Below are 25,742 nucleotides of genomic sequence, written 5' to 3'. Positions count from 1 at the left end.
TCGTCAATACTCACTGTAGGACACAAGGGCTAAGGTGAGAAGCTGACACCATACCAACAGGACACCACTTTTTCAGTCCCAGGATATTGCTTCACCAAATCGCTGGTATTGGATCTATGTCTTTACTTGGCCAATAGTAAAGGGGGATACCCCGGCATCAAGTGCTTAAGTCCAATCTGTTCAATTAAAACATACAAAGATTACTACTCCCACAATGCATTGGTTTAATGAACACCTCAGGCATGGAACAGTGACGTGCCAGTGACACAGTCATCTGGTCACATTAACAAAAATGTCATCTTCCGGTGCCAAGTGCTTGGAATTAGAACACCAGGATGAATTCAGTATTCAGTGCTCTGAAGATGGTAATTTTTCCAATAACTAAATTAAAACAATTAGAAAAACATCCAAGCAAACACTCTTTAAGAAAAGTCTTAAATTGGACGAAAGCATTCTTGTGGATGCTTTAAAGCCAGTGCTACAAAAAGAAAAGTAAAGGACAATGTTGTTCACTATCAAAATTGTGGATCATATTTTAGATTAGGGCGTTGCCATTACAAAAATAAGAAAATAATAATGAAAATGAAATGTGTTTATTCTGGAAGCAGCATTATAATTCTAACTCCGACTGAACAGTAGCAGGGAAGAAAGAAAGTATGTTAAGTGGAAGCCTGCCAATGAAAACGTTTCTTCTTCAAGATTCTCAGCACCCCAAGTATAAGAAAGGGCAAAATGACAAATGACACCAACAAGTTAGTTATTAAATGTCACTTTATTAACAAATCAACCCTGCTTTTCAGTAACTAACAGAGAACTGCAGAGCACAGGAGTAAGTTAAATTTATCAGATCCAAAAATACACACATTAAGGAAATTGACACTTTTAAAAAGTATCTGGATAGAAAAATATAGGACTGGCAAATGGGCCCATCGAAGCAACATTTTTACCTGCTTAGGAAAAACCATGTTAAATGAGTAAGGTACAGGAGCCCTGGAGAGAAAAGTTCTTCAGAATTTAAATATAATGGTCCTATGCAACACTATAGAAAAATAGTTTCTGAAACAAAATCAACAAGTATGGAATGTTAAAGAGTGGTAAACAATCTTGAGATTTTCAATACCTGATATTTAATCCAGTACGTTTCTGGTTATTGTTGGGCGCACAATAGCACAAGATGCTGGACAGTCTCATGAGAGAACAATGTACTGATAGCCAAAAGTCACCTTTGTAGAGTGTGGATGAAAAGGACTAGTCTTCTATTCTTCTGACAGCTTTCCCCACTTTACCAAAAGGTGTGATCTTGGGAAAACAATATTCTCTCCTTCCTTTCATTCTCCTTAGCTGATAAAATTGTGGGTGTTAAAAAACTAACACTTAGTATTATGCGATTTACAAAATAACAGAGGTTTACGTTCAGGCTCACCACAGGTGGTCAAAACAGGTGCGTAGCCCAGTGCCACATGTTTAAAAAAAAAAAGAAAAAGATGGATGGTGAAGACAGGGAGCCAACACGCCTCACATATGGGTAATTTGTTAGAGCTACATTGTGGTGGGATTGTGCATTTCTTTACTTTTAATGAATTATCTTTTGTAACACGCTATTTACCAGAGACCAGTCTCTAAGCGCAGGACGGGATTCAAACCTGTGATGCTGTGTGTTGTCTTGCTGCCAAGACAAACGTGATGCCCCTGAGCTAGGCTCCCAGCCCGGATAAATAACCAGCGTCAGTTACTCATTGTTACTGATGTGGGAGAGAAAACATAACACAATCATCAAGCTCAGGGACACTTGGGGACAAGTAAGACAGTCTTAGAAAATTACCAAAAGGCCTTCAGCTGTTGAAGCAGCATTTTGGACTGGAATGTATAGGACTTTGGTCCAGCCATGCAGTTTTGAATACACACTTTGGCAGAAAGTCAGCGCTAGAGCGTGAACTGGACGATTTTGAAAGTAACTGGTGCAGCTGTGTAATTTTTCAATGAATTTGTGGAACGGAACATAGCGGCAAACATAGCAACATAATCTATGCAGGGAGAACATGACAATTCAGAAAAACATTTGTGCATGGATTTGACTCATAAGGGAGAATTTCCTAGAGTCATCATGCTCATTACATTGGTAGTTTGGTGGACAATAAGCCAGTATACTTTAATTACTGTACGCTATTACCACACCGGCCAATTCGTAATGAGCCCAATAGACCTTTTGGAGCAATGCATCGGATTACTGGGGGCATGTCCGACCCACCAACTTACTCCTTACTATTCCATCCTTCCACTTAATCATCCTCCTAACGCACGAGAAGCCTTTCTCATCCCTCGTCAACTTCATATCCTACCTCCTCCCCTCTGTGGCATGTGGGGACAGTCAGTAACACATGCGAGGATGGGCACAAGAATACCCTAGAAATATATTTGGGTTAGTCAATAGTGGATGAAATGAGAGAAATGATTCTGAAAGTCTGCTGTAAATAGGTTTTAACCACAAACCGCGTGAAAGGCAGGCAAGTCCAACATGAACAACACAAACCGTTTCCCTTTGGCCATGCACTTTTGCATGACCTGAATTTGATCCTTTTTTAATACGGGGGGGGGTCCCACCTATACCCCCCTACCTCCCACACCCAGCCCACTACTGCCACATACACATATAAATGTATATGTATGCGGTCGATTTTGAACAAAACTGAACCATCAAAGAATAGACTTTCAAATGAATGTCTTTTAAAACACGTATTACACACCCATACATGTCAGGTGTTGATACAAGCATGCGTCTATGGGTATATCTGCAAACCGCGGGGCCAGGTCACACATTCTGCTTTCCCTTTTGTCCAAATTGGGCGACTCTGGCATTCCAATTAGAAACAAACTTAAAATCAATTTGAAGGGTTACATACAAATATTTACTGGATAAAAATAAGTCTTCGAATTAAAAGTTTAGATATCCCTAACCGACAGATTGCTAAGATTGTATATTTTTTGGGAGGGCATGTGGTATCTTTAAAGTTAAGCATGTTCTTATAGTTATGCACCGACAGGGTATGCCTCGGAAAACATACCGTTTTGCAAGCAACCAAACAAACAAACAGGATTGCCTTTTGTCTGCCTGCTCAGTTTCCACCCTTGAAGCGGTTACACATGTGAATTGTTTGTAGATTCCACTATTTCTTGTCTTCGTCTACATGTGTGATATGCTGTCGCCTTTGCTAGCCATTCATACACACTCCTTAAAATTATGAAGGACCAGCTCAGAAGGAATCATCATCATTACTTGAACATTTAGAGTGGCCATTTGGCTGCAAGTTACAGAGACCCCAGGTTTCCAGTCTCAGCCTTTCTTCTTATAAAGCGATCTATCACTACTGCAATAACACTCGATTCGGCAGGCGGGATCAGGTGTTATTGCTATTTAACTCAAAAACCCGGGTGTTGATAGCAATCTATTTTGTTTGAATTTAAGGGCCGCGCTCGGAACATCCCATTCATTCAAACAAAATACTGACATAAGATGGCCGCCATGGCGATGGAAGGCAAGGCTCCTTGCAGAGCACCTCTTCCCATTTCCATGGTTGCCTGGAAGGCGGGAGAGCAGCAGGGCCGCCAACCAGGGATGCGGGTAAGGGGAGAAAGTTGGGTGCGGCAGAAGCAGAGGCTGAACGGGAGGAGGGGAGAAGATGGAGTGCTGCGCTCGCAGCCCTTGATCGGTGCAAGAGGACTGGCTGCAGCACCCTTCCAGGGTGCTAATTATTGTTTCTATTCACTCAATGGGACCCAAGCACACAACTATTAGAATGCACTGTCTTGTAAAAACAAAAGCAAAGAGACATGGAACAATATAAAAACCTCCTTTGCAAACTCCCTCAAAAAATCTCAAAACGAATCTAGCAAAAGCCTTAAAATTGGTCCTGTTTTCCTGTAGCTACTCTAAAAATCTGAATAGAAATGCAGAACAATATTTGGGTGCAAAAGCAGCTCTGTGTCTCAAGCTTTTAAAATGTATTTCTATAAAAAATAAAGTAAAATAAGTGCATGGGGACAAGTCCATACACATGGGCATTTCTAAAAATATATATCTTTTTACAATAAGCCAGTCAGAAAAAAGTGATTTGACTTTCCTATAATTTCCAAAAAGTTCATTATCTGTTTTAAAAATAAAATTGACTGTCCCGTCTCTGCCCTGTGGAATGATTGATGGGTTTGTCGGCAGGCAGAGAGATTTGACACCATGTGGAGGTCGGTCTTTACAAAAGCCGGAATGATTTGAAGCCATTGGTCAAAGGCACCCTGTATGGCCAATGAGTGCTCATGTGTATGAAATGACTGCACTTGGTCTCAGCCATTTACTCTCAAGGTGACCTTGTAGATGTTGATATCTTCCTCTTCCTTCCTGTAGACAAGTGTCACTTTAAAATGCAGAGGGAGGAGCTGCTCAAAGAAGTCCACTGTGCCGTGTCCGCGGCGCATCTTCGCTGAGAGGTAAATTGTGGCACAGGGTCCGCACAGATGCTGGAAGGTTCTGAGCAAGGCAGGATAGGTCTCTTGGAGGTACACAATATCAGCTCCCAAGATGAAGTCGTAATCTCTAGGGAATTCTTCCTGGTCCACTCCCCAAGACAGGGCACACACCTGGGGTTTGATTGGGCTGCCGAGCGGCACATTAGCAGCAACATTTTCACGTATCTGCTTCAGTGCTTTGGGAAGGTCTGTAATTGTAACATTGCCTCCTAATACAAGCAAAGGGAAAAAGGAAAAAAAAATATATATGACTTTAGAGGTGTGCAGAAATTTCGCAAAAAAAACAAAGTTCTATATTTAATATTGTGATTGGTAGCAATCGCATGACTATTTGAGATTCAGAGAGAGTTCAGACATAAAGAATTGGTATAAACAGTATTTTTTCACAATCCAAAAAAGTAAGGAGATCTACTCCAACATTCCAACAATTCAAAGTTCATCAAAGGCTTTCCCTCCTGGGTTATGAACTTGAACAAAAGACTATTCTTCAAAGGTTCAGAAGGGGTTTACTCCTTAGCACACAGTCTTTTAAATGCTTGGTTCACAATAAAGGTCCTCTTTGTCGCCTCTCCTAATGCTGAAAGGATGTTACCATCTCAAGTCCTTATATCCGTTTCTGTTACAAGCCACACTGTGTAGCATTAAATATAGCTTGTTTTCCACAAGCAATAAACGCCCCCTCTCACACCCCATCCTCCTAGACCCAGTTCTCACAAATCCACAGATCCTTGCCAAATCCCTTCCTACCCAACCGTGGAGTTAGTAACTGCAGATCTGGGTGCCACCCATAACCCCTGCCTTCGGCAACATGTGCCCTTCTGTGCCTTCCCTCTGTAACTAGTTGTAACCTCACTTGCCTTATCTCACTCCTGTGTTCCAGCTACCTCCGCTTGGTTCTCTGCTGCCACTGCCGGCTGTCCTCTGTCCAACTCGTGCAGTTCATCTCTGTTCTACCCCTGCTGTTCTCCTCTATTAAACTCCAGTCCTCCTCCTTCCACCACCAGCTGTTCTCTTCCTTACCCAGAATAAGATCAATCCTCCACAGTTCTCCTCCTTTCACCACCTGCTGTTCTCTGTCTTGCACTACCGGTTTTTCTCCTTCCACCCTGTGAGGTTTGCCTTTCTCACCCTCTTGTCTCAAATCTCCACCACTCCTTACCTTCATCCTCCACTCCCCTCCTCCTTATCATACCTCCCTCTGCCAAGACCAACTCGACCCAAACATTTCTCCTCTCCTGCTCGAAATGCTTATGCCAACCCTTCCCCCGTCATTCCATATATCCCAGCTCTAATCCTCCCCTGGATTAGAGCTCAGGGTTTCCCACTTTGCAGTATTATTCACCTTGAGATAAACAATTGGCAGCACCTCCACAATTCTTGAGCTAAGGAAAGTTTGTAAAATCACCTGTATATTCAGATTTAGGCTATTGTGAATGATGCTAGGTTACACTTAATACCCCCCCTGGTATCAACTGAATCAATGCAAGTATATATCATAGTATATCACATGGCGCTCTCCCACCACAAATATATGTTGTGTCTCATTCACAATTGACCATTGTCAGATCCAGTAAATCATTCTATCCTATTATTTGTACATGTAGAACATAAGGTCTATTGAAAACCTAATAGGCAGATGTAAATTGTTGATAAGTCATGTATTCACCTTCCCACTAATGGAATACATTTTTTCATTTGTCACCGTGTACTTCGACCAAAGTCTTTTTAAAGGCAAACATATCCTCCTATGTCATTATTAAATCTGTCATTCTGTTCAATCACTCCAATTCAGAGATCTTGTTTGTTACATTGTGACGAATCCCCAGATGCAGTCACTTCTCCCCTAGGGGGAGCCCCTTGCCATGAGGCCAGGGAGGTGAGGCCACTACCCGATCATGCGGAGGGAAACCCTTATGGGACTAGTGACGACCTGGGGAGAACATAGTATCCATATAACCCACCTTACCCAATCACAACTTCCTGCCCCCATAACACCGACATTTTCCCCAATGTTCCTGTATGTCTTTGTAGAGCTATCAGTATAGTACGTAGTGGGACGAGGAAGAAACTAGGCTCCACAAAGGAAGAGTATCCCATAAGCACTGAGACATAGGAGAGGAGCAGAGTCATACAAATGGCCCTGCAGAACCAAAAAGAGCATTGTAGCTACATAGGGTGAGAACAGAACAACCTGTCAATAAAAGCAAAGACGGACATCCAAGGTCATCAATCCGGCCCCGGAAGAGCCACAAGCAGGTGAGCGGAGCAGCCAGAGGTGGAAATGCTGTAGACCGGGAGGCACGATAGGTGGGCACGGCGTCCCACGCAGGTCTTAAGTCAGAAGACCTACCTAAAGGCTGGCAAAGCAGAAAGAGTATGCAAAGCAGGCATACTGTCTGGACTTGGAGAGACCTGACGAATGTGAGGTACCAGAGACCGCAGAACCGTCACGGTGTCCCAGAGAGCCACGGAAGGCATGAGAAGCCTGCAGTGGTAACGAGACACCCAGCCCGAGCATAACCTTTGCGTACCATAGAGAAAGGCATGCGGGTTACTGGGAAGATGTTAAGAACCCCAGAAGGCTGTGGCCAACAGGAGATTGGGTCGGAGAGTCGAAACCCCCCTGCGCGAGTCAGTAAAAGAACCCATGGGATTGTGAGGCCTGTTGTTCTATCCCCAAGACGGGGTCAGAAGCAGGACCACCCCCAACCTGAAACTGGAGATTAAGGAGGGAGACAGAGGGCACCTTCCTCCTCCCAGTTGGCAAGAGGACACCTGGGAGCAAGAATGAATGGGTGGCGCAGACCCACACATTCAAGAATACATAAAATACCTGTTAACAGGACCATACTTGGCAGGTTAGTGAACCAAGTTGGTCCAAGCCAGGAGAAGGGAGATATGCCCCCTGGAACTGTGAACTGTGTGAAAGAGCCTAAGAAGGGCCCAGGGAAGGGAGTCATTCCTCTACTACAGTGAAGCCAAGAGCGATCATGGGAAATAAGCCATACCCCATGGTGCTGTGTACTGTGAAACCAAGAAATATCAGGACAAGGAAGCCATACCCCTGCTGGTGTTGTGTGCCATGAAATCAAGCAGAAGAAAGCCTGGGGAAGGAGTCATTCCCAGGCACAGCGAAAGTATTGAGAACAAGATACCTGAAGAAGGGAGGCATTCTCCAGGAACCCAATAGTGAAGAAAACTATGGGCAATAAGGAAGGTTGTTTGAGCTGGAACGTTTGAATTTGAACCGAGAACTTTACCTCAAGCTGGAACTTTGTGTTGTATCCTGGAAAAGAACGGAGGCCTGGAGAAGGGAGCCATTGTCTCAGGCACAGTTCCCACCTATCAATTGGAACTATAATCCAGTGTCCAGGAGAAGGGAGTCATTCTTTTGGATCAAAACAATCCAGTATCACTTTAGTTTAGTTGATAGTGTAAGGGATGGAGTAGGCATTTTGACACGCAACAGTGCACTCTTTTTTTCATTTACTTGGACATTCTGACAGATTCCTAACTTCTTTAATGGAGGCAGGGAAACCCCTCCTAAGTGTTTGGGAGAGCTATGTTTCTTCTTTATTTTTGAACAAAACAGAAAGGTCTGTGCCAACAATTACACCACCTATGCATCAGTCTCCTCCTTCTACACCCCTACAACAACAATTCTTTCACCATTCAGCAAGGCGAGCACGGCAAGGATGCACAACATCCATCTCTATAAGGGAACATGAGTGAATATGAGGTAACCGTGAAGAACCACAAGTCAATGCTGTTAAAAGCAAGGCAAGAGGCCTGTTGATGTAACAAGCACAATCTCCAAATTGCAGGGATTGAACAGACAGACAGATTTAATAATGACAGGGGAGCGCATGTTTGCCTTGAAAAAGACTTTGGTCGAAACATGTGTTGGCAAATGAAAGTGTATTCTATTATTCACTTTGGTTCTCCATTGCTTAGATTTGAAAAGCTACTGTGCCTCGTGTGAGGTGGTTCTAATAGAGTGTACGAGGGCTAGGCCACGGCTATGAAACATTGTTCTGCCATGGGGAGACTGAATCATGCATCTCACTGCGCATGCATGGGCAGGTGCTGCATCTGGAGCAGGGCCAAGACCGACTCCCTCCGATCGGCGAAAACCAGTGAATCGCAGTTTACCAGCACCGGGCGATTGTCAATCCCTTTCTCCTTCCTACTGATCAAGGCATGTTGTGCGGAAGCATGGGAATTGGGTATTTCGATTTCCCTTGTTCATGAAGGTTGTGGCCTGGGGTCCTGACACCCCGGAGTCTTGGGTTTCTGTGTCAAACAATTTCCTCTTTTATAGCGCTGGGGACAATCAGTTGCTTAAGTGATAATCTGTGTGTCCAAGTGATGGTTCCCTGGGACCAGGGCATCCTCTCCATACCACCCCCAGCTCCATCATCAATTGACTCAGGGAGCAGCCCGCTCCACAGTTTTACCCCACTATAAGTCTTCAGAACAAGGAAGGCGGCTTCATTATATAGCATACTGAATTCCGTAGAAAGTGACCACAATAGCAAGTCTCCGATCTGACCTAGCTGCAGGATGTTGAGGATATTAAGTGACATCTGCCACCTATGCCATGTTTGAACCCCTTTGACGCGAACCCACCTCCAACATGCACATGCCACATTATTCCCCATCACCTATGCTTCATGTCTCTTTCTCCCTCCCTACACGTACCATGCACTGTCCTTCAACCTCACACCACGTCATATTTCTGTTCGATACCCGTCTAAGTGAATCCAGAAAGCCCCATCGTGTATGACTCTGTTGCTGCCAAATAATGCGAGTACAATCATCCTTTCCATTCAGCACTCCAGGTTCTGCACTTGGATCACACTGCAACTTTGCACTGACTAACTTGGATATAGATGAAATTAGACAAACTCTATTTTAGTAAGCAAGTGCAAAATGAAATACCAGCCCTACAGAGTGTAGCACATCTTTTCTCCGATAAGAAATGTTTCTCTGTGGGGGGTAGCGGGAGCGCATCGCGCATGGACTATTTTCTAGACTCCTATGTATGTATCCCTCCAGGTATACTGATCTTTTTAAGGCATCTCTTAAAATGAGCACTCAATGCCCTCAATTACCCTCAGCTTATTGCACAATCTAGTTTTAAAATGAAAATCAATTGCTTTCCATTTCAGGTAGGTTCAGTAAGCCACGCATAATCTGGATAGAAAGCCCACTCTGGAGTACTGATGTTACAAGGATGTACATTTTCCTTATTCATGACTCAGATGCTACTCTTCCTTTTTTTATTTTTTTTATTTCTTTATTGGGTTTTCAACAAATAGTAACAAACAAAGGATCATTGATTAGTCAATGCAGTATGCATAATTCAAGAACAACATAATATAACGTTCCCAAACCTTGCGCCTCACCCCCCTCCCTCTGAGACCTCAGCTACATCCACAGTCTTCTTCTGGACCTCGTGCCGGGCTGGGACTGTCCGTACTGACCGAGGCGCTGTTTTGAGCCGCTGGGTGGAGCAATGGCACTGTTAACGCCACCCAACGGAGTAGTTCATCACGGGAGTCCAGCCTCTGCACCTGAATCGCTGTCTCCCAGGCCGCGGTCTCAGCGGCTATCCATCTTTTGAGGTCACCCCACCAAAGGGCCTCGCTTAGGCCTCTGGCGCTTTTCCATGTCATGGCTATGCGTCTTTTCGCTGTTATGTATATCAAGTCTATGAGTTTATTTAGGGGCTTATTCTTACTGTTTCGCTTGTAACTTCCCAAAATGCAGGCTGCTGGCTCGTGAATTTCCACTTCAATCTCCGCGTTTGCTACCCTCTCTTTCACCTGGGCCCAGAACCTCTGGACCATCGGACAGCCCCAGAACATGTGGGTCATTGCCGCCCTCGGCTCGTTGCATTTGGGGCATGTCTGGGTTGTGACTCCTTTGAACCTCGATATGGCATCAGGTGTAAGGTAGGCCCTGTTGGTAATGTACAGCTGGATGAGTTGGAGACGGGCCAGATGCTACTCTTCCTAAATCCAGTTTATAACTTTGAACGAGAAGACAAGCAAGGACTATAAAAGGAGCTTTACCCGTAGAAAAGTGAATACTGAGATCAGGAAGTATGAAATTCCTTTTTTTATATCTACAACATGAACAAGGAAGGTGACCAATAACATGGTACTGTCACACTCTATCCCCGGTTTTACCTGTTTGTCCTTTTGGCTTTCTTCTTTGTAGATTTCTCTATTCTCCAAGATGTCCGGGACTTGAACAGGTAAGGCCGGTGGTCCTCCGTATCCAGAATGGAACGAGAATAGACTCAGAGGACGAGTTCCGGATTCCAGGATGGTAAGAGCAGTCAATGTCCGGGAGTAAGCACAGAACCAGGAATGGAAACACTACTCGCAAGTATAGCAATGGAGTTGCGAGTGCGGGAGCAAGGGAAGGGGGACCCAGGCCTCGGAGAAGGCAGTAGGTCGCTTCAATGATCCAGGAATGAAGGAAGGTAAATATGGATGGTATCGGAACAATGATACGAGGAAGGGAAGGGAACGGTGAGCACACTAGCTGCAAACTCGAAAAGGAGCGTTGAGACGCAGAGCGCCGCGGAGCGTGTCCTTTTTCTAGGGATCCATGGCTCCGGTGTAAACGCTACAGCGCAGCGTGGCTGATGCGCCGGCCATGTTGAGAAGAGTACGGCTCCAGCGGTATGGTGCCTCATGGACCAGGAAGTCCAGAAAGGGTGAAGATGGCAAGTCATGACAGGTACATTTCAAACAGTCCCCACATTCACAAATTATTTCATCAAATGATCTTTGATATAAAAAAAAAAGAATAGTGTAACATCAAGAAGAGGAAAGGATACAGCATAGACACAAGTCAATAAGGCCAGAAGAAGCTATGGTGATCAAAGGCTAAGCCTGGAAAAGGAAGCACAATAAAGGGGTGGGCAAGCACTTCTGGAAGGACTGTGCTCTATCTATAAGATCATTCCATGCTTTTAAAATATTGGAAAGTTTATTATGTTGCGTGTGGCGGGGGCAAGGAGTTATAAACAAGGAGGTTAATAAAGGATCTTTTCACACAACAGCTGACCATGTTGTGATCTTATGACACACTTTACTAAATAATCCATACCAGCAGCTGCCAAATTCAGTGAATATTGCTTTTATGGCAGAGAAGTAGTTGTGTTAGAATACATTCATTAATCCTTCTGTTCCAAGGATACAAACACTAGGTGTTAAAGTTCATTAGCATTTGTATAATGTGTGCATCTGCCTTTGGCCTGCTCAGAGGGTTGCAGCCAGAGCCTGGGTGTGGTTGGAAAATGTGTTCAAAGTGCATAATATTGGGTTTTTTTGTGCGAGGATGAGATATGTCCTCTGTTCTGGGTTGTGTGCATGTCAGTGTAGGTGTGATAGACATCAGGTGCGTGATAGAAGTCAGGTGCATGATAGAGACATGCCGCATCAATCCAGTTGGATGGATCTTGCTGGAGATGCTTTAGTGCAAGATGGCTGGAGATACTCTCTGATCGGGATGGGAGAGCCACATTTACACGTTTTGGAGTGCCTAAAGATCCTGCATCAGATAAAGACAGCATTTGCATGTACAGGTCAAGTTATCAGATGGGTTCTGTGAGAAACCTTAATGGTGTCTCACACACTGCTCCCCGGGGATCTGTCATGCAGGTGGCCAGGACACGGCCATCACTACTGGATCCAGTTCCTGGGGGTGGACCAGTGGGGGAGGATCACCTGGATGAGGGGTCGTCGGGGAGTGGAAGTGGGAGACGCGGTATCCCCGTCCTTGTGACACCTTTTCCCCATCCTGCCAAGTAGGATATTTAGAAACTCTACCGCCCGCTTTCCAACACAAACACTGTATCATACCGAGAGTGACAACGGACTAAAACCCGGGCTGTTTACCTGACATGTCCCAACACAAGGGTCAGGCAATTGACAACTACACACCCATCGGGATAAAAGGCAGAACACAAGAGCACACTGATGCACGAGGAAGTAGTTATTCCAGGACGTCAGTTCAAGTGGAGAAGAAAGGTGGCGAAACTTGAAAGGGGGACAAGGAGGCCAAAGGAACAATAAAACCAGGAATCGCAGCTGGCAAATGGTGCGACGTATGTCAACGGTACATGGGACCCTCCTGCACTGATAACCAGGGCTGTGAGACGTGGCTACCATCGTGGTACCGTACTTGACTCCAGCGGTAAGAAAAACACAAACGAGTTCAGCATAGCTGGTGAGTCGAAAGAACCTGATAGGAGACCGGACTGTGTTAGACTCAAGGTTGCAGTGGCAATACTACGAAGATTAATAGGCAGAGGTCTTTTGTTGTGAACAAACTTGGTACCAGAGATAGAGTGGTTCGGCGCCACATGGGCGCTCCTTCAAAGGACTCTAGCTGGTACCCCTCTCCTGAACAAAGAGAATGTGAAATGCAGAAAATATTAACACTACAAATACCAAGAGGCCATAGGGAAGGCAGGCGTGAGGTGTAAAGGTGGTCATACAAGGGGCAAGTCAAATCCTTTGTACAATCGAATGTCCGGAAAGAAATGACAATTGTGAAACTGTGAAATGACAATTGTGAAACTGTGAATCCGACTGAGGGAGTTGAAAAAAGGGGTTTGAGTCCAGTTGAGGGGAATGCTGTTTGAACAGTAACTTTGTGAACCCGCACTTTCCACAGGCTAACAGAGACCCGGCGAGACGTGATCGCCCTTCGGAAGTCTGTTTAAAATTGGCAAAATGCTTTGGAAGGTCTGAGCCTGGACCTAATGAGAACATTGTGCGATTGTTTAAAAAGACATTAAGACTTTTGAATATTACAAGTGAGGAGATTGTGTTTGAAAGGAGATAGTGAACCCGACTGAGGGACATCAAGAGCAAAGCTAAGGGAAGTGAATCCTATCTTGTGAAGAAGCTAAGTGAACTTCATTGTGATAAGTATGAACCCGAATGAGGGATGTCCACAGTGAGTGGTTGGTCTGAGCCCGACTGAGGGAGGCTGACGACAGAGAAGGATCGGAGCCCGACTGAGGGGGATCCAAAGGTAAAGTGTAATCACCCGTCATGAAGATTAACAGAAGTAACTTTTATTTTGTTGTTTTTGACTTAGCAGGCTCTCTGAAGCAAGAGACTTGGGCACAGAAGGCCCTGATATAGAGAAAAGGAACTGTAAGCGTGTACCAGAGAAGACCAGGAGTTTGCTGTGCTCAAGAGTCCTGCCTTGTCCCATTCTAGAAAACGTGGGGAAGGGAGACCCTGGCCATAACATCCTGACTCATCATTTTGTGAACACTTCTTTCTTTTCTTGTGAATACTATCCCACAATATTTTGTAGTATAGCGGTAAGGTTTGGCAATAGGTTCTTTTAGTATAGGCCTTGTTATTTGACTAGACTCCACCAGGACAGTATTATCATTATTTGATGGTCGTAGCTTGCTCCCATCTTAGATTTAGGTTTAGATTAGGAGTTTATCTTGCCCCCTTTACATTGAACTGTGCTCACTTGTGTCTGTCTTACTTTGATACCATGCCTTCCTTACAGTTGTCAGTTACATTAATGAAAGCCGGAAGTGCAGGCTACTATTGAATTGCTGAGCAGATCTTTGGTGCTGGGAAAGGTGGTTTAGCCAATGATTGCATAAAGACGCCCCAGCCATAGGTGGTTTGTTGCTGTTCTCATTTTTGGAAGAAGGGATTTTCCATGTTTTAAAGGGCTTTTCTGGAGTTACAGGGGGGAGTTCCAGGCCATGGTGGTTTGGATTGAGAAAAGCGACAAACAGGCAACATTTCACAAAGCATTGGATTCCCATCTATAGTTGGGTTTTACAGTGTAGACTGCGTTATGGTCACTAGCTTTAAAGTTTGCTTTGTAGGAACCTGGGTCCCGGTGTGCAATGCATTGGTCTTTGAAGGGGATACTGCACAACATAGGACTACAAGCCATAGAAGCACATTCAGGTGTGGTGGAATGCGTTACAATGCCTAGCAGGAGTAGGACTGCTGAGTTTTGGACATGAGTTATTTTGAAGCAGCTATCCTGATGGTGTAAGGAACTCTTGGTGGCAACAGTAAAGACGGACACAAGTGATCACAGTTCAAGGGCGTTTATTAAATGTTATAGGTAGTTGGAAAAAATGCCTTATCTAAACCTAAATCCAAGATGGGAGCAAGCTACGACCAAATAATAATAAGGCAGTCCTAGTGACGTCTTGTCAAATAAAAAGGGCCTAGACAAAAAAGAAATAAATTGTGCCAATCCTTACAACTAAATTCAAAAAGGAGTGTGGGATAATGTCCACAAGAAAGAAGGAAAGAAAGAAGTGTTCACAAATAAGTCAGGATGGGATATCCGGGGGTCACTCTTCCCCACATTTGGAGCACGGGACAAGGCGGGACTCCGGAGCACAGCACACTCTCGAGCTTTCCCAAGCACGAGACTACAGTTCTGTTCTCAGGTATCATAACCTTTGGTGGTCAAGTTTCTTTTTCTACAAAAAGTCTCTTTCCTCTGAGGACCTGATGTGTTCAAAATAACAAACCAAAAAGTTCCTTTCCGTATGTACATTGGGTGACATCTTTCCACCCATGGATCCCACTCTTCCGGACTCAGATCCACCAACGTTCCTAGTAATATCAGGAGCTTCCGTGGTTAAAACCTTTGCTTCCAAGGGCTTGATATGCTCAAAATAACAAACAAAAGTTCCTTGTGTATTGCATTCTTCACCCCTGTGTCCCCCTCTTCCAGACTCAGACCCTTCTCGAATATTAGCCTCTCACCATTGGTTCACTACGGCATTCACGTGTCATCAGGTGATGGCTTTTCACCTCTGGATCCCCTTCTTCCGGGCTCAGACCCTTCAACTGTTAGCTTCCCTCCATCAGGTTCACTGTGGCTTTTATACCAAAAAGATTTCAGCTGCTGCCTTCACAACTCTCAAGGTCTTTTTCACTGTGGACTTACCTCTGTTGGGTTCACTCTTGTCAACACAATGTTCATTGGGACATCATGCTTCACCTCCTCTTGCCAACCACACAATTCCTTCTCCTTTTCCCACTATGTGGGATTCGTCTCCCTTAGCTTTTCAGTTACGTTTCAGTCAAAGACTTTTGACTGTACAGGGGATTTTGCTAGACCCCTGTATGACCAATTTGACCTTCTTCCGGCTCCCCTACAGCCTTCTGGTTTCGGTAGTTTCAATAATGGGGGAATTAAGTAGAGTGTCCCGAGGGAGCACCCACATGGTGCCAAACCCCTCTGCAGTTGTTTTTCCCCTCAAGGGCTAACAGTTCTTTTATTTCTCTTTTATCCACCACAGTTTGGTTTCTTATCGGCTCTCCCCTCGACTCATCGGCTGTGATGAACTGCTTGGCTTTTTCATGTCTCTGGAGTCAAGGACGGTACCATGGGCTCTGTGTACCATTGATATCTGCTGCAACACATGCTGGCTATTGTTCGTGGGCTTGTGATTCCCTTCACGGAGGCCTTGTGAGTCCGGATCGGAAAGGTCAAGGTCGCTTCTCTCCTTGTCACCATACCTGCCTAACCTCTGGAATTTTTCCGGAGACCCTGGAATTTTAAGCATTTCTCCGGGTCTCCGGAAAAGTCCCTTGAATCTCAGGAATTTTGAGATTCTTTCCGGGTCCCGTCATATTCTCCACCTGATTGGCTACCGGCGGCAGCCAATCAGGTGGAGAATATGACGGGACCCAGAAACGGCGCAAAATGTTCGTGCCCACTGCTGCACCACTATGATAATAGTGCTTTCAATTCATGTCATTGGATTGTTAGCAGTATTATTACGGCGGCGGTGCCACGTTAATTTTGCTGACCATAGCACTGAAAATCATTCATTCGGTGCTATAGTAAGCAAAATGAAGGCGGCGGCGCTGCCGAAATAATAGTGCTTTCAATCCAAATGACATGAATTGAAAGCACTATTATTTCGGCGGCGCCATCGCCTTCAGTTTGCTTACTATAGCACTGAAAATCATTCATTCAATGCTATAGTAAGCAAACTGAAGGCCCCGCCGCCATTATAATAGTGCTTTCAATCCAATGACATGGATTGAAAGCACTATTATTTCGGCGGCTCCACCTTCATTTTGCTTACTATAACACTGAATTAATTATTTTCAATGCTATAGTAAGCAAACTGAAGGCTACAACAACCGAGTTTACCTTTTTGGCAGGTAGGCGGGGCGTGTGGGCGGAGCCATGTGAAAATGGGCGGAGTCGTGTGTGGCTGTGGGCGGGGCATACATCTCAGGAATTTTGATTTTCAAATGTACGCAGGTATGCTTGTCACCCCTTTGGTACTCGCCGCCCTTTTCCTCCTCTTGAACTGCTGTGCTTGGATAGCTTTCTCATTGTACGACCTGCCTTGCTTGCCGTGTGCTCTCGTGCTCCACCCTTCATCCCTGCGAGGAAGGGAAAGGGCCATCAGGTGTGTGATTCTGGTCAACTGCCTGACCCTTGATATGATATGATATATTTTATTTGTATCGCACTCGTACACAAGTGTTTCAGAGCGCGACTAGGCAAGGGAGAGGAACAAGGAAGAACACAGCACAACATAAAAACGATCTTACTAGGCCCAGTGACATTGAGAACGCGCAAGTGCATGGGAAAGGGAAAAGGGAAAAAGTGCATGGAAGGGGGAGAGTGGAAAGTGCAGAGCTGAGGAGCGCAGATAAAATAAATAAAAATAAATAGAAAATGGAGGAAAACTGTGGAAGTGCAGCCGGCAAGTGCTGTGTTTAAGGCAGCAGACTGGGTAAATCTGAATAAGTGCAGAAAAAGAAGAAAAATGGGGGGGGGCTGTATGGGTACAGATACAGTCCCCAGTGCAAGGGGTGGCCAGGAGGCAGTGCAGGAAGGTGTCAGGGTGATCAGGTACCTTGGCCCAGGGGACAGAGGGTGGCCAGGTGCACAGTGCCAAGAGAGCAGATCAGCAGGGGAGAAGGGGAGCGAAGGCAGAAGCAAAGAGGAAGGTTTTGAGGTGCTTCCGGAACCGGAGATGGTTCTCAAGTTTTAGAGTGGCAGGGAGGCTGTTCCAGAGGGAGGCCCCAGCCGAAGATAGAGTTCTACCCCCAGCTCGAAACGATTGACCCGGAGTGAGTTAGAGGAGCGTGTTGTCCACAACATGTGTTGGGACATGTCTGGTAAACGGCTCTAGTGTTAGTCCGTTGTCTTTCGTGATGAGCGAAAGTGTTTGTGTTGGAAAAGCGGGGGTAGAGTTTCTGAGTATGCTACATGGTGGTATGAGGAAAGGGTGTTATAAGAAGGTGGATACTGCGTCTCATCTGTCTGTGTCCCACTCCCTGAGGATCCCCTCCATACAGGTGATCCTCCCATACTGGTCCACCCCCAGGAACTAGATCCAATAGCGATGGCCATGTCCTGGTCACATGGATGACAGATCCCCGGGGGACTAGCAAGTGAGACACCTCTAGGTTTCTCACAGTTGGGAGAGGAGCTACACAGAGGCCACTAGTGTCTAGTTGAAATGGGATACGTTGGTACTTAACTCTTTGAGACAAGAGGAGGTTGTACATCAAAGTCTTAAAATATGAAATGATGGGGGAGGGCAAAGGGGGACATTCCTAGGACCCAGCTCTGCATGCTACAGCAGGAGAGGCTGAGAAGCTAGCTAATTGCCATAGGTCAGCGCTGCTACATTTCTAGTATTACGTTTCAGGTGATTACAGTCATCCTTTAGTCAACTTCGAGCAAGAATTGCCTGAGACTTCTGACGGCAGAGTCCAGCAAGTTGTGGAGTTTGAGGATGTTTTGCATGTCATCAGTGTAGTTGTAGCGGTTACATGCAATTATAACTAATGAACAAAACAACTAATTTCTTTTTAGTTCTTTTTGAGGGGGGTTGCTCTCCCCATAACCCCTGTTTAAAAAAAAGCCCAAAACCACTATTCCCTCTCACAACCCCAACTGTAGTTTTTTTTTAAAAATTAGTTATTTTGGTATTAGTTGTTTTTTCATTCATTAGTTGTTTTGTATTCAATGTAATCACTGCATACCAGTTGTAGCAGAGTTCCAGAGAATGAATAAAGCATGAGGGGGTTTAGTTAAAGATTGTGAAGATGTGTTAAGAGTAGGTGGAGCCCTGTGGGAGTCGAGAGATGGGGAGTCTGGGAGATTGGAAAATAGAAAATCCATTTGAGTACTTGGTTGTGAATCTCCACAATCTTTTTTCTAACTCTCTTAACGGAGTCAAAACAATTGCAGTAGTCACGTAGCAAATAAAGCAAGTAAAGATGTGCCCTAACGCAGGCAGAGAAATAACAATTATTCTTCTGATAATTATATATATATATAATTGACTGTCAAGAGGCTACGCAGCTTAGACCTACCTAAAAAGCACAAACCAAAACAGAAACGAGAAGTTCTTGTGACGCATTAAACGGTATAGAGCACAAGGTGGACGAAGAGAGAACCAAGAACAAAGGGGACGAAGAATAACAGACATGCCATTTAAGTATACAGTTTATTCAATGTATTCCATACCAAGTCATTTTGATCTGAAACACATTTCCTAAAATGAATGACCTTTTATTTGTCAGACAGCAGTAACATGCATGGTACACAATAAAAGAATTAGGGCTTTTTGTTTGCTTTCCAACATTTCAGCATCTCCCCTTTCACCACAAAGAGGACTTGGTAGCACCACTTGTTGATTACTGGGGCAAATGTGAGCTCTTCGTGCAGGCGGAGAAGTGAGATGATGGTGGGTGGCCAGGCGTGTGTCCAGGTTTCGGGACTTCTTTTCAAGTGGTCTCCTTGGCAGCTGCAAAGAGACCTTGATGGGATGATGGTGCTGTTGCAAGGGGAAGGATTTCTGAACAGAAAGGAGTCAGAGGAGCTCGCTGTGAGGTAATTGTGTGGTAGCGGCATGTTGGCCTTCCAAATGGCAGCTCATTAGTATCTTAACTGAAGCATCTGAGATTATCGGCATGACCTGAAATGATGCACCATTAGCATTCATATGGCCCTGAGGCACTTGAGCTATTGGCTGGTACACCTGGCTCTCTCCTTTTTTCTGGTCAGAGAGTAACATCTGTAGATCCATGGTATTTATTTGTCATTTATATTGCGCATATACAATCAAACAAGCGTTTCAAAGTGCTCCAATGCGTGGAGGGTGAGTAATTGACATTCTTAATTGGAACTGGAACATTCAGAATGAGCAGGTACTATGCGTTAGGTACAACATAAAACAAAAGAGGAATACAAACTGTTTACAACAGGTTGTAGGTCAAAGGATCGAAAAAAAAGGGTCGACAGGACAAAGGATCGAATTTTTTTTTCTTTACTTTTTTTTTTTTTGCGGGTGTCCCCCCCAACCCCCTTTTTTTTGCTAAAAATCACTTTTTTCCAAAACGAAAACCTAAAAAGATATATCATTAAAAGCCGGACAGTCGATTCAACAATGCAAGAGCTATACATACAGAAAGGAGAGAGGGGGTAGGGGAGGGCAGGAGAGGGTAAGACGAACAGAGCAATGAGACTATCTTACGTGCCTGACAGCGTTTGATAGTGATAAGTACATGAGACCTGTATGTGAGGAGCAGGGGTTATGGAGGGAGGGGTGGCAGGGAGAGACACTCGACACAAAAAACGAAAGTGGCTCCAGATGAAAAGTCACCTAAATTCGAATTTTAGTAGAGGCACACAAAACGAAAAAGGCTGAACAGATGGAAGGCACACCTAAGTGAAACACAGATCCTTGTAGGGCTGTCAGAGTACCTTTAGGCAGGTGCATCAAGTAAGAGCAGGGAGTGTAGACAGTCAGTAGGAGGAAGTCAGGTAAGGGCGGGGCAGCAAGTGCAGCCGGCGTATGTTGGCTGTTAGTGGATCAGTACCAGGGTCAGAGTTGCAGGTGGGTGGAAGGATCAGGGGAGACATATGCAGCAAGGGGTGGGGCACCTACCCGTGCTGGACAGGGCCAGACAGGGGGTCTTGGTGAGGGCCTTTGTGACTTGGGCCGGCTATCGTCTGTCTATATAACTGCATATACCACTCAGAGACCATCTCCTGTCTCCAATGACTTTCCGTTCATAAAACAATTAAAACAAAATGGCATTGAAAACCCTAAAACCATTATGGACTTGAAGACCCATAATGCTTATGGTACTGGGCTGAGGAAGAGGAGCAAAGAGCTAATGATGATTACTAGTGCTACTAAGAAGACCATGCAGCTAGTCCAGTCAGCAAAGCGCGACATTTAAATTTGGTAATTACCCACCGATAAGGGGTGCTGCGTAACCACAGTAGCCAAGGAAGCGAGGAACGCCAAAGAAGCAGGTGAAGCAGAAGTGGAAGCGGCAGCAGAGGCACATGCTGGAAGAGAAGTTGTGTGGTGATTCAGAGTACCTGAAGCGGGAATGTGGAGGACGGCAGCAAGGGGAGAAGCCCATGTGCTCCTGAGCCGCAAAGAACCGCTTCAGTGTGCTGGAGCGCCGGGAGATCTGACAAAGACCGTTGAGCTCCTGGGAAGAGCCGTGCAGACAAAGGCAGCTGTGAAGGGCTGTGAAAGGTATTGTCGGACTTTGAAGGGTCTGACAGTTTACCGAAGTACAACCCACATAAAGGTGCGCCGCAGTATCAAGAAACTTCACAGAGACGCAGAAAGAAGCTGGTGAGTTGGCCAAAGGGAAGAGGTAACCCTGTGGCATGCAGCAAAGAGCATTTACAATCAAAAGACAATTTTGAATACCGACTAAATAGAAAAAAAGAAAAAAAAAAAAAGAAAAAAAAAAGGGTAAACCGGGCGTAATCCTACTTACCTGGATATCTTTATTTTTGCATTTATATCAGCGCACAAAGACCTCAGGCATGTAGGCGCTCGTTACACAAAGTGCTTATGAAGTTTGTTATAAGTACATTGCGTAAGCAGCACAAGGCTGGACATGTAGTTACAGGTAAAACACAAGAGCCACAGAAGTCAAAATAAGGATAGTTGGTGTGTGTAAATAACTTGGAAAAGCCTCACCTCAAGTAACGTGGGGGGGATACATCAAGTATATGCACAGGTGAACACAGTAATGGATAGGTAAGTACAGCTAGATTCAATTTTTGGCATTCCAGTTCAGATGCACAACTTTGCAAATCAGAATTGTGCTAGGTTCTGGCAAAGCTGCACCACGTGGTACGGGGGCCACATCGGGTATACAAGGTCAATCATGTAAACAAAGTGTTTGGCGATCCACGGTTCATGGTGCAGGGGGTTGCTTCAGATATGTATGTATGAACAGTACAGAAGCAGTGCAATCTGCAAATAGGTTTGAATGCAAAGTTATAGATGCATAGTTGCAGGGGGGCAAAGGTAGCACATGGACGGGTGATAATAAAGAAGGTAGTAGTGGAAGGGTAAGAATGCATATCTCACAAGTGTCAGAGAGTAGATTAAGGTGGCCAGCAGGGTACACACATAACAACTGATTACTGCAACATATCAGTTTGGGGGCAACCTCTAACCCGCATTCCCACCAGCCAAGAGACTATAAAGAAGAGATAAAAGGGCAAAGAGGGTGCAGTTCTCCTAACCTTGGAAATCAGGATAGGGAAAGCTGTAACCCGCATTGCCACCAGTCAATAGACTACAAAAACAGGCAAACATTGAACAAGTATTGCCATATGCAGAAGAAAATATTGACAGTTGTCTGGAAGTGGAATTTATTCCTGGCAAGTGAGTAGACCAGGAAAAGAAATAGTTGCCTTATAGAAGGAAACCTGGTTATGATGAAGAGTTGTGTAAGGAAAATACGTAGTTTATCAGCCTGATAAACTTATTTAACAAGAGACATTTTCTGTGCTGTCCTGACAACAAATGTATTCCACAGAAAGGATAATTGTTACACCATTCTGAATACTCCTTTTAATTTTGGGGAAGAGTACTTTGTGGAAGAAACAGTTGCTTTGGTTTTTGAACAAGTGGCTTTGTGAAAGGGACATTTTCTTTATCAAGGGCAGGGAGGATAGCTCAGGGGCAACGTGTTTTTCTTGGAAGCAAGACAATGCATAGCAATACAGTTTCGAATCCTGGTCTTGCACTTTGAAACTGGTCTATCAAGTGCATTATAAAAGAACAATTATAACCATTATAATGCAAAGACGTGTTGGATAGAAAAGACATTTGTCAATGAACTGAACAGAACACTGTTGAAACCAAACTCTTTCAAAAGTCTTCCTGAATGGATTCAGGGGAAGGAAACTCAACCCTGGTCACAAGGATTACTTTGTGAGAATGTTGAACTTACACACATTTTGGTTGAACTGAAAACAGAGTTGTATATGATATTGTGAGGGTCAGATACATTTGGACACAAGATCACTTTTCTTTAGTTTTAGTTTGCTAGGTAGGAACAGTCTCGTTAGGATAGGGAGAGGTAGGCGTTTATCCCATCCTCATTTAATATATGGTAAACATTGAGAAAACTACAACTTTGTGCCAGTCTCTCATTTCTGACCCCTCACAATGCTCCCCTCACTCTACTGCTGGCTTGTATGGCCTTGCAGAATTTCCACAACTACCTAAAGTTCACTTTGGAATTTAAATAAGATCTGCCTCCCTCTTTTTCGGTTCTGTAGTCAAGGTAAAAAAATAAAATAAAAAAATATGACATTATTGTAGAGTCCTTTGAAGGTTTCAAGAGTGCCCTAGAATGTCACAGGGAGACCGACATGACATGGACAGTTATTATGGAGTGTGAGTGCACAATCCATAAAATGGACTGTGGGGCATTTGGTTGAGAGAAGGGACCAGAGAATGAAGCCAATTGAGTTAGAATTAATCCCCTGCCCACCCTCTTCAACACTGGCAGCAATGCCTGAAAAACGAGGGGCTTCACCCCTGTACCGCTTTTGCTCCCTGACCTCTTCCCTTTCACCCATGCATGCAGTTCTCTTCACCCTCCACTCTAAACACATACATGATGGTTATTTATAACGCGCTTAATACCCAGAGAAGCACAAACACACACTCATTTGTCCTCCCTGCCTGGCCCCTTCTTGTAGGCTCAAAAATATAGACACCCATCTTCCCCCGCCAGCCCCCCTTCACCCAAACATTTCCCCCACCATGCATATTTACACACACACACACCACGCCGAAGCCCCACCACCCCACCCCTTCCTGGCTGTGCCGGTCAGCCCGTGTGCATACTTCTGTGCAGCGAAGAGCGTGACAAGTCGCTTGAGAAAGGCCACTCTGAGCAGTCTCGGAGAGCTCTTTTAAAGTGTCTTTGTATTTGTGGGGAAAGTGGAAAATGTTTTTCGCTTAAAACCTCTCGTAACTGGTTGCCCTACAGTGTTAGGGGTATTAGTGGTTTATGGCATGGAAAGGAAGGAGTCACAAAGGCAAAAGTGAATTGGGAATATACAGACTAATCGATACGCTGGTAAGCATTGCTTAAAGTTTAGTAAAATATTTACAGCGAAATACCAGTTGAATTATAGGAATTGAGGGGTGCGGGATGATGTCAAATAACAGTAGGGGATGTTTGGAAGGCAATATGAATCCTGACTATTTCAATGTCTTTGACTTCATTGTAAAGAGTTTCAGTAGAAGAGCATCAAGAGTGGAAACAGAAGGCCGCACAAGGTGGACAGGGACTAGATATGTTCTATAGTGGTTGGGAACACAAAGTGCCAAAAGAAAAGTAGCGGGAGAGTTAGCCATGTAGGGGAGTAAGGGTAATTCTGGAAAAACTTGCAGATTAGGTGTAGAAACTTGAAAATGTTGCAATGGGCAGTTATCTAGCATGCAGGAGAGGGTCATCAGTAGAAGAGGTTAGAGGGAGGTTGTAGAGGGTGTGAGTAGCAAAGTTCAGTTCCTTTTTAGGGGAGCAAAGCAGTAGATAAGAAGGCCCAGAAAAAGCCTAGAACAATAGGTAAGAACAGGTGTAGAAATCCAGGGCCTGAAGAATCTCCTTGTATCATAGAAACGCCTGCTTAGCTTGCCACTAACAGCTAGCAGAAGCTAAATTTGACTCCCCAGGCCAACGGGAGCAATATAAACAATGTTTCATCAACTCTCTATGTGTGGAAATGTGTATAATGAGATATTAGGACAAGAGTGGAAGACATTTAAAGCCAAATTGGTCACATTTAAAATGGACAAAACATTATAGTTTGCATCTCACATGAAAACTAGATTTGAGGCATTCTGTGACGTTGCTCCTCGTTCCCCTGAGGTTGCTCCTTTACGGGGTGAAGCCTGATACACAAGAGCTCATTTAGCAGCTGCTCATCAAATCTTTTTTTCAGATCCCTGGAAAACATGGCTTTAGTGCAGTGATGGGGACAGACTTTCTACATTTTCAGGGATAATAGCCATAGAGGTGGTGAATTAGCAAGTGAACAAGTATGTTTGGGGGTATGATTGCTAGTCGACAGTGGCATTTGTACCGACATTCATTCCCACTCTGGAAGACACTGGAACAATTACTGAATTAAACCTGGAAAATTGAGGAACTGGGCAGTTGAGACATGAACTACATAAGTGAATGCTGTCACCTGAAAATGATCAAATGAATAACCAACCCATAATGAACTCCACTCCCTCGTTGTGACTTGAAATTCTCATTCCCCATCACCATGTGCAGGCAAACACAGCATTATTTCGCATACTGGAAATAAACATTGATGCATTCATGACATGTGGTGTACTTCGCTTGTAAGAACTAGACTGGAGTGTATTAGACATCAGAGTAAGAAGGACACTCAGCAATGGCTGAACTACTGCTGGGGATTCGCACCAGTGCCTAGCATGCACATCAGTGATTTGTCAGAGACTATAAATCTCACAAGATTTATTGTGAGTGCATGCTACAAAAGGCAACCAGACAAGAGACTCATGCAGAACCCCGATGCATCGTGGAATGCAGTGACAAGTTGTCAGGTATTTCAATGTCAAGCACACTCTTCTACCCTACGGTAATATTACAGCAGTGCCCTCCAATTCACTCAGCATATCTACCATGTCCACTGACCTCAAGGTATCTGCGGAGCAGAGTACGTGGAAGCAGGGAGTAGGCTCCTATGTGTCCATTGTTTCCTATTTTTTGTTGGTAGTATTTGTAATCCCTATTTTTTATTGGGTGCATTTGCCCATTTTAGGTAGTGCAAGTGGCTGATACTTCACTTGGGTGTACGGCCCAGTAGGTGTCATTATACTGTACCTGCTGGGCGTG

The 25,742-nt window shown here is 44.6% G+C and overlaps 1 protein-coding gene across 1 annotated transcript in view; it reads right to left on the bottom strand.

Annotated features, from left to right (window-relative positions):
* Window positions 1–753: 753 nt before the first annotated feature.
* Window positions 754–25,742, bottom strand: part of EEF1AKMT3 (EEF1A lysine methyltransferase 3) — a 44,085-nt gene continuing 19,096 nt past the window's right edge. Inside the window, exon 3 of the mRNA XM_069653357.1 lies at window positions 754–4,727. Within this exon, the coding sequence (XP_069509458.1) occupies window positions 4,336–4,727 (392 nt within the window). The 3' untranslated portion in view covers window positions 754–4,335. The remainder of the gene's footprint in view (window positions 4,728–25,742) is intronic.

The sequence above is a fragment of the Ambystoma mexicanum genome, chromosome 3q, assembly GCF_040938575.1.
Source record: "Ambystoma mexicanum isolate Mex_15411 chromosome 3q, UKY_AmexF1_1, whole genome shotgun sequence".
Taxonomy (NCBI): domain Eukaryota; kingdom Metazoa; phylum Chordata; class Amphibia; order Caudata; family Ambystomatidae; genus Ambystoma; species Ambystoma mexicanum.
The sequence above is the reverse complement of the archived record's forward strand: the minus strand, read 5'-3'. Positions and strand labels throughout refer to the sequence as shown.